The 13,906-nt window shown below is 46.0% G+C and overlaps 1 protein-coding gene across 4 annotated transcripts in view; it reads left to right on the forward strand.

The window, feature by feature from the left end:
* The first annotated feature begins 1,156 nt into the window (after positions 1-1,156).
* The window catches only part of ETV6 (ETS variant transcription factor 6), a 141,531-nt gene continuing 128,781 nt past the window's right edge, over positions 1,157-13,906 (forward strand). The window contains exon 1 of one of the 4 annotated variants that reach the window (XM_085305903.1): positions 1,157-1,611. In XM_085305903.1, the coding sequence (XP_085162029.1) occupies positions 1,579-1,611 (33 nt within the window). In that variant the 5' untranslated portion in view covers positions 1,157-1,578. Of the gene's footprint in view, positions 1,612-1,947; positions 2,175-13,906 lie in introns of those variants that run through there. The other 3 variants (XM_085305902.1, XM_085305904.1, XM_085305901.1) reach the window with 3 other exon arrangements.

The raw sequence follows: 13,906 nt of genomic DNA on the forward strand, positions 1-13,906 counted from the left end.
AACCCAGAACTCCTGGACATGGAAAAAAATCTTTAAAATCACAGAGAGATTCAAACTAACAGGCTGCTGAGTTTTTCTTTTTTTGTTTTTTCACCCCTCTCCTCTCCACATTATGAGGGCTAAAGAGTTGTTCAGCTTCAGGTCTCAGCAACTGAAGGAAAATAACAGCAATATCATTACAGTTGGTTATATATATATATACACACACACACATACACACAGTGTTATAGTATATATTCTATACATTATGCATGACACAACACCCACGTGCATCTCTGCTCTGCATCAYGTGCAACGTACTCCCCCAAGTTTTAAAACTAAAATAACACCAAGACTTCTTTCACGGCCCTTTCCCCCCTCCCCCCGGCAGTGTGTGTTTTCGCTGGGAAACCAAACAACGAAACCTCCCCCTACCCTCGCATGTGCGCAGAGGTGCGGGGGAGAGCCGGAAGGTGCGCGAGGGATTCCGTGGAGGCGTGGGGGGGGGGCGGTCCACGGGCGCCGCTGCCCATGTCTCCGCACCGCGCGAAAAACCCGCACCCTCACTTCCTGGTCGGCGCTCTTAAAGGAGCCGCCTCGCCTTGACGGAACAAAGGCCATTGTTTCATTTCCTTAAAGCCTCMTCGATCCTCGCGCCACCGGCACTCCGTTTCCTCTTCCTTCCGCCCTTCCCTGTTGCCTCTCTTTTTAATTAATTTATTATTATTATTTTCAGAGCGATTTGCTTCAAGACCGTTAGAGGTGCGTGGCTTTTAAAGGGGCCAGGCTCGCCGCTCCCGCAGCAGCCGCGGCTCGGCGGCGGCGAAGACTCCTCTCTGCCCTATCCCCGCCTTAGACGCGGACGTTTGGGCGCCCCTGCAGGCCGCCGGGGCTTCACCGAAGCCCGACGACGGCTTAGGTCGGTGGCGCGCGGCGCCTTTAAGGGGAGGGCGCAGGTGCCGGGAACCCACGTCAGTCTCGGCCCCGCGCCTCGGGATCAATGAGCAGCGCGGGGCGTGGCGGAGGGGGCGTGGCCCGGCGCGGCCGGGGGCGGAGCCGCGGCGCCCGGCGCAGCCCGGCCTGGCCCGGCGCGGCGGGGCCCGCGCCGCCTTTTGGTTCCTTCCTGGCAGGAAGGAGCAGCCGGGCGGCGGCATCAGCACCGCCCGCCCCATCCCACCGCCTAGCGCCCCTGTCTCTGTCCCCGCCCCACCCCGCCGCGGCGCGCGCGCACACGCACACGCACAGAGAGACACCTCGTACACACACACACACGCACGGACACACACGCACGCACGGACACACGCGCGCACACGCACTCACGTGGGGGAGGAGGGGAGCGAGCGCCCCCCCGAAGAGCGGCGGCGGCGAAACTCTGCCGCCGGGGCGCCTCCCCCCGCAGCTGCGGGCCGGGCCGGGCCGGGCCGGCGGGGCCATGGTGGCAGGAACTTCCCGGTGAAGGGTGACCCGCGGCCGCGGCGGAGCTCAGCGCCGGGAGCCGAAAGTGGGGCGAAACCCCCCCAGAACTTCCTCGTCGCCCTCTGACCCCCCCACTCCTTGCGCGCTCTCCGTCTGCTTATTTTTATTTTTCTTTCCTGAGACATGTCTGAGGCTCCTGCTCAGTGTTGCATCAAGGTAAAAAAAAAAAAAATCTCCCCCCCAACCTTTCCTCCCCCCTTCCAACTCCTCTCTCCATTGGCGCGCTGCCCCCGTTTTTCTTCCCTCTAAGATATCCCCGTGGGTTGGTGCTGGAGGGGAAGCGCGGGGCCGGGCGCGCCCCCTCGTTGCCCGCTAAGTTGGCRCGAGGCGGCGCGCGGAGCGGTGCGCGCGGCCGCGGGCAGGCTCTGCTGCTCCCCGCAACATCTGGGCGCAGGGGCCGGCCGGCCGGCCGGCCGGCGGGTTTCCTGCGCCAAATGCTGTGTTTTGCCCGCTTGTAAATGTCGCTGGGGAATTACTTTCTTTATTTTTATTTTTTTATTTTTAAAAGGTGAAAGATGGTCACTGAGAGTGGTTCCCACCCCACCCCCTCGTCCTCCTTTACAAATAAAATTCGAGTGTGCAACTCTCCTGATCTGCCCTGCACGAAGCGGCCGGCCGGCCCGGCAGAGCGGCTGCCCTGTTGTTTGTCAATACAGTGCGTGTGTGGAGGGGGAAGCAACTGTAGCAGCGGCTCAGGTTTCGAGGCATGGGTTTTCATGGTGAGAGATAACAGCGCAGTGAATGTTTTAAATTAATATCTTAGTACCTCGCCTTGTGTGGTGTGTGACGCGGCGTCTCTGAGATTTGTGTGTGCATGCGTGTTTCCCCTGCTATGAAGTTGGTAGAAAGTTTCCTGACATGAAAGAGTCATTGACGTTTCCAGAAACGGTGGGCTGTTGAGCTTGTTTGTTATTGTTATTATTATTGTTGCGATGATTGGTTTTAGGCCCTGTGATTACTTGTGTCGCAGATAGGGCAGTGCTAGCCTGGCAAGAAGGCTGCGCTCCCCGTGGGGCTGGCATTCACGTTTCCTTGTGAGCCGACCTATGTGAAGGGTTTGCCCTCTGAAGTTTTGTTGTTTTCTAAGCGGCGGCAGCGTAAAGCTGAGACAATGGAAACAAAACTGAGTTTCCTTTTTTGTCCAGGTTCTTCCTATCTAGCGGCCAGCTAGGAATAGTGCTTCCCTTGCCCCTCTGTTTACGCTTCAGTTACTGACTTTCTTTAGGAATCTCTTTGCCTTGCTGCCAACCTGGAATCTCCCTTCTGCTCGCAGCTAATCCTGTCCAGATAACACACACTTCAGTAGTTGTCTCTCCAAATCTAGCAGGAAAAGATGACTTCCAAACAAACCTTTCTAAGAAAGGGAAGAGCTTGGAATAAAAGCTTACTTATCCAACTTAAAAATTTGAAGCTTTTTTTGCTTTGTCTGCCCTCCACATTTGTACGTTTATGGTGAGAGTCTTGCGTTCTTGTAGCATTGCCACAATTTGAAACTTCTGGGTTTATTTTCTTTCACTGAGTTAAACGCATTTGGGCCTGTGTCCCGTGGAATCTCGTGGTTTAGAGAATCGAGTCTGACTTTTCATAACACAAGCGGACAAATTGGATAATGGCACATTGTTTGCATGTTGCAGTATGGCAAAATGCTAATGTGGGCAAAATCTGTACGATTAACTGAGCAAATCCTACATATGCAAACTGAAATATAACTACGTTTTTTTTCCTAGTAATGTAGCTGCTGTTTTTTTCCTAGTGAATGCTACAGAAATGTAGAATATGTCCTCTTGTCCCCATGAGCATCCCCAGAAAGTAGTGTCACTGTGAGTTGTGTTCCTCATTTTAGAAATTGGTGTTTTTGGAAATGTGAAGCTTACTTTTGCTCTTACTGAAGTCAACAACAAAACTGTTACTGATTTCGCTAACAGTAAGATTGGTCCTCACCAAGGCACATTAGAGTCATACTGTCCGGAGTCAGACGCCCAGAAGTTTTCTTATGTCTTTCCTCCTGTTTAAGCTTAGAAATGAATATATGCCATTTATTCGTTGCATTTAAAAAGTCAGTTTCACAACATCCTTCTAAGTGACTAATTCTAAACCTCCTGACCTGAACTTACTTTTATATATTTTTTTTAATGTGTGGTTTGTCTACATGCTCGTGCTTGCGTCTATCTTTGTATGAAGATGGAAATTACTGTCCAGGTGAGATACTTAAAACAGTGTTCAAAGTGCTGGCAAAAAGCAGAGTAATCAGAATGGGAAAAAATTAAAAAAGAGGAGAGGGAGGGGAAAAAGGGCAGAGGAAGAGGAAAAAAGGGGGAAGACATTTTTTGATCATGATAATTGATGATAATTCTAATAATTTCAAATACAGAAAGCACATGTTTTTGGAAGAAACATAAATTTCAGATGATGACATCTCCTCAGCAGTCAAACTGCTCTGGGTAACTCTCTCCTCAGTTTGTGTCTAGCTACCATTGTATTCTGGATACTCATTGCATCCAGACAGGTGAAAAGTTAGTTGTAATAAGCCAATGGATTTAGGAGTAGTTGTTTAAGTGCTGGCGTGATACACAAGTATGCTCCGTGATTTCTGGTGAGTGCCAGCCCAGCTGATGATGTGGGGTGCAAGGTGGGTGCGGAGGTGGGTGCAGAGGAGAAAGCTCATTGCCCCAGTACTTTGTTGTGCAAAAAGCAGCCAGAGGTGGTAGGTGTGAAAGCTGGGGAGTTTCCTTAGGAGCTCATGAACAGGAAGCAGTGGTGCTACTGGATGTGTTTTGTTTTTGTTTGTTTGTTTTTTTCCTTTCCCCAGGCACAGGGCAAGGCTGCGTGTGGTAAATAGCACACCAGCTGGTGTGGTGAGCCACGGGAAGCTGCCGTGAAGGGAGTGAAAATTGGTGCTTCATGTATCCCTGAGATGTTTAGCATGCGGTCCTCCTACCCCACCTTATTAGAGGACCACTCTAATAAGATTTAGGAAGACTTTCAGAAGTTCAATATATATTTAACTACCTTGAATCAGTATAAACTTGCAGTAGCCTCTTGGTGTATGTTAAGTTCTTATCAGTATGCATGTGTAATTGTATATTGATGTGTATTTGCTTTGTGGCCAGTGTGTGTACTTACTTGTAGGAACTCTTTCTCGGGGAGAGGAGCGTAATGCTGAGATCCTGATTTTACTATTGCTTGGGTGCGTGCTTGATAGGGTGATGGTAAGCAGACCCAGTTACTCCAATTAAGAGTCTAAAGCCTCAGAGAGAAGGCATTGCTGAGATTTGGAAATTAAGGTCTTAGGGGGCAGAGATTTGCATGAAGGTTGGACCCTTGGTGTTCACTACCATTTAGGTCATAAACATTTTCTTTATATGAACTGGTACGCCTGAAGCTTGTGGTAGACTCAAGCCTGAGATGGCATGAGTATTTTGACTTCTAAGTGGTTTGTGCTGGACGCTTGGTGCGGTTGCCATATTCAGATGTCTTGTTTTCATCCCAGCTTTTGGAGTAAATCTGTCTCTCTGACGCTGAGCCATAGCAGTTAACTGGTATRTTAACATAATAGCTGCCAAGATCTTGGCCTTCCCTCCATATAATATTAGAAAATGACCCTTACAAGAGAGGTGGTGGCCTCCCTTTTTCTCGTTAGATGGGAGAAGTGAGGCATAGGGAGAGTGTAAACATCTTAGCCAAGGTTATGTGAGAGAGGCTCAAAGAGAGTCAGGATTAGAAATGAGATATCTGACCACTGATGCTGATTTTTATCGTTAATTAAGATCCATGTTTAAAGCCCCACCTGGGGATTGTGAGGATCTCCCCCCCCCCTTTTTTTTTTCCTGAAGTGAAAACCTTGAGCATATCAAGGCTTAAAGCTCAGTAGGTAAATGAAAAGGCCTCAGAGGGCTTTTTTTTTAATTTCCCCCCTTTCTATAAAGCTGACACTTTCAGTCACCATCCTCTGGTTTACCATGCAAACATGCGGACAATTGTGTTGACATAAGTGTGCAGTTGTTGTGGGGAAATGGCGAATGGGGATGTGAGGGCAGCTTCAGACCTCTCAGACTAGGGCTTCTCTAAGCACGATGTCCCTTGGGCTTCTGACTGATGCTTGAGATGAGGGTGCTTGTTGTGGGCAGCAAGTGCTGAGTGTGTGGAGTCTTCCTGCTAGTCGAGTTTCACAACTGACTTGAGCGTAGGTTTTATTAAGTTGTATGCTGGTTAATATGAGTGCATTCCCTTGCAGTGAGCTGTATAGAGTCCTTGTGATTGCAGGGACCCTGCAGGAGTTGGTACAGATCCCCATCACTTGAGGACTCATCTTGGTGGTGCTCCTTTCAGATTCTTGGATGTACTTTGTAATGATTAAAAAAAGAGAGAGAGAGAGAAAGATAGACTGCTTGTGTAAGCTGAAGGGCAAAGATTCAGCCTAACAGCTGAGCTTTCAATCCTAACTTGCTTCCCTCAATTTATTTAACTTTTAAATGGCACTTTATGTCTCACTGTCATTGCCACAGTGTTTTTGCAAAGAATTCTCTCCCACACTATTTTTAAGTAAGGAGATATACGTAAAACTTCTCAGGCTGAGAGACTGGTGTGAGGCAACGCTGTTACCCTTAACCACAGCTGAGCATTTGTTTGTGCAAAACATGTTCCTTAATGTTTATTAGCAAACTTGCCTACTAGGAGGAGGCTGATCCTGCTTGTTGCTATCAATGACAAAACTACCATTAAGTTCAGTGGGTGTAGGACTGAATTGGAGAAGACCAGAGTTTAGCTGTACATACTTATTTACCGCCTGATTAATTGTTTAATTCCTTGGCACCAGGTAAGTTTAATCCCTCTGAAGCAAAATTTTACTAACAGTGTCCCAATTAAGCACTGGTCATTACTATTCACTGTGTCATTATGGGCTAAGTGAGTTCCCTGGGAGGCAACCCATTAACACAGCAGCCCCAATCTGCAGTGCCCCAATTAAACAGAGGATACTTTAATGATAATTTGCATGTATATTGCGCCTTGCATCTCAAAGTGCCTTTTGTAGGGAGGCAGCTGAGCAATGCTCTGCTGATAGAAACATTGATAAGCTGGAGATGAAATCTCATACAGTTACGCAGAACTGTTTTCTGCCTTGGAGAGAAGTTGTCCATGTCTCTATCAGTGCCTACCAGTAGCAGCCTGGATTCTGTGATCTTATAAGGAAGGCTTTCCTAATAATCTGCTTACTGTGAGAAAGAAGAGCTAAGGCAACCTACATTTTTCAATCAACAGATCTTACTCTGACCTGCAATCCAAAACTGGCTATTTTTTGCATGTATTCGTTTTGGATTATCTGTGATTCAGTGCCTTCAGCCAGGTATCCCCAAAGCAAAGACAATTCAGAACAGTAAAAGTGCTTCTGAAAATGTTTGCTTTGGCTGCTGCTTTCCCTATCTGCAAAACCAGCATAAAATAATAATGAGCCTACCTCTGTAGGGCAGCAGCAAGGCTTAGTATTTGTAGTGCGACATGGAAATGAATAGTGTTTGTTACAGAGATTGGTGATGGTGAGTGATGCTGATGCCTTCCTGACTTTTAAGCTCATGTGACATGAGCTTCAGGAGCTTTAAAGCTGCTGAAGGAGAAGTGGTGCGTTTGTTTTTGTTTTTTTAATTGTTCTTTGGCTGTTGGCTTTTCTTGGCAGAGGCCATTTACCTCTGCTGAGCACTCAGAAGGAGCAAATGTTCCAGCTTTTCCACACCGTATGGCTGTATGACTGTACGTGCCCTGCACGGGCAGGAAGGTGTCTCTGTGCACGTGGGCTGCATCGAGTGCTGCTTTGGGAGAGCTGGGTCTATGGTATGGGCAGAGCTGTCCTGCTACAACCCTGCTTCTGGCCCAGGGTGGGAGCTCCTGGGCAGGACGGCAGCCAATGGTGGGATCTGATGGCCAGAGCAATCCTAGCAGCCTTCCCAAGGTCGCTATCTTTCCCAGGTGTTATTTTTGCTGAAGGAAGGAGGGCATACCTCTCTGGTAGATCAGATTCATGTTCATCATCTGATAAGGGAGAACCCGCTTGGAAAGATGACGGTAGACTGCTAGCCTTGTTACAACACACATTTTTTGACCACAGCCTAGTCCCCACGCTCCATGACAGTAGGAGTCTGCCTGAGGCAGCCCATGTCCTCCACGTGGTCTTGAAGAGGCCAGGTTCTATAGGGCAGCTCTCCTAGGACCACACTTCTGCATGTGTTTATGAAGTTTATCAGATGGGAACTAGGCTTGTCAATTTAAACTGTAATTCCCAACCTCCTGGAGGTTGAAAACCATGCTTCAGCAGGCCAGCCAAACCAAATGGAGCCACGTACTCAGGTTTAGCCTGAGCAAAGAGACCAAATAGGCCACCAAAACTGCCTGCAGTTACACCAGCAGGGTTTTGGCAATCTCTTCCTACTATTGTGGATTATTTCTTAAGTCCACAAACCAAATCACATTTAGACAATATTTGTTCTAGTGTTGATGAGTTGTCTTTGGGCAATGTTTTATTGGAGCACCCAGGGCAGCTATTCTATTTTTTTCTTCTTTAATAGCATAGGGACTCAATATGGCTGACTGGATTATTCTGAATTTTTTCAGCAATACAACCAATGTCTGGAAAAAAAATGCAGAGAACTTTAGCTGAAGTAGAATTTGTTTATGGAGTGCTTTGAACAGCAGTAAATAAAGGCTTTAGGATGGAGTTAGCCTTTTCACTGATAGATGTTATTGCTTCTCTGCTGTAATGGTACTGAGGTTCCAAGTGAACTGAATATAGCAATTAAGCAAAGCCACAAATGATTCTTCATCTAAATGATTTTCTAAAGGTTATTCCTTGTTAAGTCACATCTTTACTTCAGTGTTATCCTTGTATATTTTGCAAATACTACCATGGTGAAGACAGTCTGGAGAAAAACGAGTAAGAAAGAGGGAGAGAGAGTGATTCTTGCGGTGGCATTTATGTTGGTGTTCTACAGAATGTTTGCACAGGGAAATAAATAGCATTGTAAATCATTTTAAAGGCACGTGTAATGTCAAAAGTGGCATTGGATGTACCTATGGGAGTCATATGTTAGTACAACCCCACAAAAATACTCGAATGCAACAACTGAGCTTTACATGTTAAACTATTAACAGCTGGCTAGTATTAAATCCAGAGATCTAGAGTTTGGATTTTTAAATAAAATTAAATGCTGTTATAAATAAGAACTGTGAATAGGCTTTGTTTGTTTGTTTTTTAAGCCAGCTAGCTCAGATAGAATCTGATCGAGCATGGAAATTATCTCTGTTGAAATTTTTTGGAAGTTTAATCTGGAGGAAACCAACTGGCATTCTGTAAGGGGTCTCCTTAAAACTGATGGAATGAGAATGAGATTCTTTATATGGTTTATATTTCAAGACAGTATGGCTGAGGTGATTTTTCCATTATGGCTTTAGTGAGATACTCCAAAACATGTATTAACGGCAATTCCAAATGTTTCTCGAAATTGTATGGAATTCTGTGGAAATCCATGAGCTTGGAGTTCCATCAGATCTGTGACGTGTAATAAACAGGCCAGAGATAGTAGCACTAGAATTCAGAGAACAGATTTATCCAGTTAGTAGGGCCACTCTGAGGCATTCTGTTTTTCAGTGTCTGTAAATCACATTTCCCTTTTCTTTTTTTTCCTAAAATGGATTTAATGTAAAAGAGGCTGCCATCACTGATGGGACACTCACTGTGAAACTCTGCTGATGGAGGTCAAATGGAGCGATCCCAGTATTGCAGCAATATTGAGGAGCTTCCTCCTGTTTTCTAGGATTTTTTCCAAGGTCTGTGCTGGGATCCCTCCCTGAGAGGGAAAGAATGCTTTTTGGTTCTGGTGGATTAGGTCTGTAGAAGGTTGTTCTACAGCATGTTCCCTCTTGAATGGTCAGTGCTTATCCTGGCTGAGTACTTGAATATATGAACAAAGTCAAACCTTCTCAGACCTGCATGGGGGTTGAGGTTACGGGTGGTGGGATGCAAGCAGCTGGAGGTGCTGGCCTCCGACAGAGCGGTCAGTTGGTCCCTGGCATCTCTGGTGGCCCCACGGAGAGCTGTGCCCTGGTGTGTCCTGCTGGCAATCTGCATGGTTGTGTCACCATCAAATGACTTGATCAAATGGATTCTCTGGAAGGAGATTCAAGGAAGACTGTGGGAGCGGCTTCCTGGGGGAGACTATTACGTATGAGCTGCAAAATATTTTGTGGCATGTGGCCTGTATCGAGTGTTACGGTACAGATGCTGGGCTCAGGCACATGGAGATACCATGTCCTCACAGGTTACGACAAGCCAGCTGAGTCAGCAGAGCTGTGACTGACCATGGGCAGGTTTTTGTTACCTCCCAACTGGGACAAATTGCAACTGCTTTTAAACATCATAGTAAGGATAGGGTGAAATAATAGTGTATATACCGCCATTTAGTACAGCTGGCTGGACCATGCTGACAGGCAGTAGCTAGGCTCTGATGGCTTGCAGAAATGGGCAGATGGTGCAGTATTTATGCTTTCTTCTCCCTCTGCCCCCCCCCCCCGGAAGTTTATGAGAGTTGGGCTATTCCATGGCCCTTCCACTTAGTGTAAATAGTGAAGTCTCCTTGAGCTATTTGGTCTTGTTTAACTGCTACTGGACCTTCTAGAACCGGTCTTGCAACTGGGATCATATTTTAGAAATGATTTCGTGGTTGAAGAAAAGAGGAGGAAACTAAGCTCAGCTTTCGATGGTGGTCAAACAGGCAAATAAAACTGTAGCAGGAAAGAAGCAGAGAGTAAAATAGAGATTATCCATGTGTTGCGGTGTGAATCCATGCTGCACCCTGCTTCTGAATGTAGCATCTATTTCTTTTTATTCAAAAGGCATATTGTGGCACCGGACTAGAGACAGAAAGGAGATGTGAAGGCCGAGAGCATGGGGAGACCTCCATAGGAAGAGAAGCGATGTTACCTAGGATTCTTTGGCTCGGAAAGGAGACTGCTGAGGGAGTTTGATAGGGATCCATAAAATCACACAGTAGTGGTGTATAGGGACCAATTATTTCTGATAGTACAGAACTAGGGCAAGCAATGAAATTACCAGCTAGCAAGTTTAAAACAAGTACTTCTTCATCTTTGTTGTTAAATTATGGAACTCGCTGCTGCAGAACTAAAAGCATAAATGGATTAAGAAGAGAGTAGAAGAATACGTGGAAAATATTAAGCTTGAGAGCTTACTTGGAGATACCTAAAATTACACAGGAAAAAGATTGCTTTTCTTGTCTGTTTTGCCTTTCCTGAGATGGAGCCTGCTTGTTTGTTGGAGATGAGATGCTGAGCAAGAGACATCATTGCTCTGAAAATATATCAGCATTCAGATGTTCTAATGTAAAATTTTGCACCCTGGAAAGCTGGTCTCAAATGATTATTATTTTCTTCAGAATTGTCTTCTAAGTCTCAGCCCCCAGCAATCTTGCCTTCAGGAACACTAGTTACTTGTATGTAGGACAAGATCTGAGGAAGAATTTGTGTCTTTCTGACTCTGGAAGGGATTTGTGAAGTCTGGAGTGCTCAGACTAGCAGGGGATTGGCTTTCTTACTTTAGTTTTTCAGATTTGACTGAAAGAGGGGGAGACCTTCAGGGAATACGTGGAAGTGGAATTACAGATCTGTTTTTGAAGAAAGGGAAGTTTTCTGGTTTAGAGGAAGAGACATTGTTTGCTTCTAGGAGCCAAGTGTAAGCTGAACTGTGTTTCTCCGGCAGTCTCCAAGTTACCATAATTACCCATTTGAAATGTGTTCCTGAAGCAGTCACTCTTTTTCACGTGCATGACAAATGGTGTCCCAACTGGGACAGTATGAGAGTTGCAGCTTTTGCTACCTGGCCAAATGGTGCAAGCGGTCTCTGGACTGTCTTGTTCGCTAAGAAATGCTTTAGGTGTTGTATAGACCTTACATCAGCCTTTGATTATGTATTTTAAACCAGTAAATAGAAGAATGGATTTACAATTTCAATATTATTTTGCATGTATATTTTTTAGTTATCTTTTTCCTAAAGAGAGATTGATCTGCATTAGTGGAGAGTCATGAAAACATATTGATATGCAGCTAAATCCTTCATGCTAAATTTATTTCTCCTCTCTGCTAATCTAAACAATGTCCATAAGCATCTATTTAATAGTTAAATGGCCTTGTATAGATCTTGTTAGGTTTTCATTTAATGTTTTGGTTTTGGAAAATAATGAATGACACTTTTTTTTGCTAGATGATTGATTTTTTACTAGTTATTTTTGATCAACTGCAGTTGACTTTGTATGGTAATGTAATTAAAAATGCAGTCTCTTCCCCTGTYCAAATCTCTAAGCATTTAAAATAGTTCTTAAAATAAGAAGCATGTTTTGATAAATGTACATGAAAAGGAAGCATGTGGTATCTTTTGAGGTAGTATTATTTAACTGATAAATTATAAGCTTTTGCCACAAGCAAATGTTTTTTTTTCGTATGGTCGTGCTGATCTTAGGACTAGTAGGTTTTGCTCTCTTCCCCCTGCTTTTTATTTGTTTATTGGAAGAAGAAAATAAGCTTCTGTTACTGCCGTTTTAAAGCTTTTTCCAACTTTGAGTAAACTAATTACTGTAATGAGCTAATTGACTAAACTGAAAGAAGGAAATATTCTCTCTCTACCTGTTGCCAAAAGCTGGCTTGGCTCTTTGGCAGGCTCAGATTCTAGGTGTGCAACAGTGGTTCTTGCTGTTTCCCATGGTATGACTTACTTTCATGCTTTGTGTGAAATTCTGTGCTTGGGATTTATCTTTAAAGTTATTTTCACAGAATCACAGAATGGTTGAGGTTGGAAGGGACCTCTGGAGATCATCTAGTCCAACCCCCATGCTCAGGCAGGGTCACTCGGAACACGTTGCATAGGTTCACAGGTTTTGAGTATCTCCAGAGAAGGAGACTCCACAGCCTTTCTGGGCAACCTGGTCCAGGTCTCTGTCACTCTCACAGGAAAGAAACTCCTCTTCATATTCAGATGGAACTTCCTGTGTTTCAGTTTGTGCCCATTGCCTCTTGTCCTGTCACATGGGACAATTGAAAAGAGTCTGGCCCCATCCTCTTGGCACCCTCCCTTAAGGTATTTGTAGACACTGATAAAATTCCCCCTCAGTCTTCTATTCTCCCAAAAGAAGCCATTCCTCATAGGGCAGATGCTCCAGCCCTCTGATCATCTTCGTAGCCCTATGCTGGACTCTCTCCAGTAGCTCCATCTCTCTCCTGTGCTGAGGAGCCCAGAACTGGACACAGTACTCAAGGTGTGGCCTCATCAGAGCTAAGTAGAGCAACAGGATCACCTCCCTCGACCTGCTGGCAACACTCTTCCTGATGCACCCAAGGATACCATTGACCTTCCTAGCCACAAGGGCACATTGCTGGCTCATGGTCAACCTGTTGTCCACCAGCACTCCCAGGTCTTTCTCTGCAGAGCTGCTTTCCAGAAGGTCAGCCCCCAGCCTGTACWRGTGCATGGAGTTATTTCTCCCTAGGTGCAGAACCCTGCACTTGCCCTTGTTGAACCTCATGAGGTTCCTCTCCGCCCAGTTCTTCAACCTGTCCAGATCTCTCTGAATAACAGCACAGCCCTCAGGTATATCAGCCTCTCCTTCTGGTTTGGTATCATCAGCAAACTTGCTGAGTCAGCACTCTATTCCTTCATCTAGGTCATTGATGAGTAACTTGAACGGGATGGGACCCAGTACTGAGCCCTAGGGAACTCCACTAGCCATAGGCCTCTAACTAGACTGTGCTGCTGACCACAACCCTCTGAGCTCTGCCTTTCAGCCAGTTCTCAAGCCACCTCACTGTCCACTCATCCAACCCACACTTCCTGAGCTTGCCTAGGAGGATGTTATGGGAGACACTGTCAAAAGCCTTGCTGAAGTCAAGGTATACAACGTCCATGGCTCTCCCCTCATCTACCCAGCCAGTCCTGCCATCATAGAAGGCTATCAGGTTGGTTAAGCACGATTCCCCCTTGTGAATCCATGCTGGCTACTCCTGGTCACCTTCTTTTCCTCCATATGCTTGGAGATGACATCCAGGATGAGTTGTTCTCTCACCTTTCCAGGGATGGAGGTGAGGCTGACTAGCCTATAGTTGCCCGGGTCCTCCTCCTTGCCCTTTTTGAAGACAGGAGTGACACTGACCTTATTCCAGTCCTCAGGTACCTCTCCTGTTCTCTGTGACCTTCCCAGGATGGTAGCTGTAGGACAGTGGCCTAGCAATAACATCCACCAGCTCCCTCAGTACCCATGGGTGCATTCCATCAGGGGCTATAGATCCATGGTTGTCAAGTTTGCCCAGAAGATCTCTAATCTTATCCTCCTTAACCAAAGGAAAGTTGTCTTTGCTGCAGACTTTCTCACCTCCAGGCTCTGGGATTCTTGAGGGCTGCCCT

This window comes from Rhea americana, unplaced genomic scaffold (assembly GCF_003343005.1).
Source record: "Rhea americana isolate MKP2758 unplaced genomic scaffold, rheAme1 scaffold_228, whole genome shotgun sequence".
Classification (NCBI taxonomy): Eukaryota; Metazoa; Chordata; class Aves; order Rheiformes; family Rheidae; genus Rhea; species Rhea americana.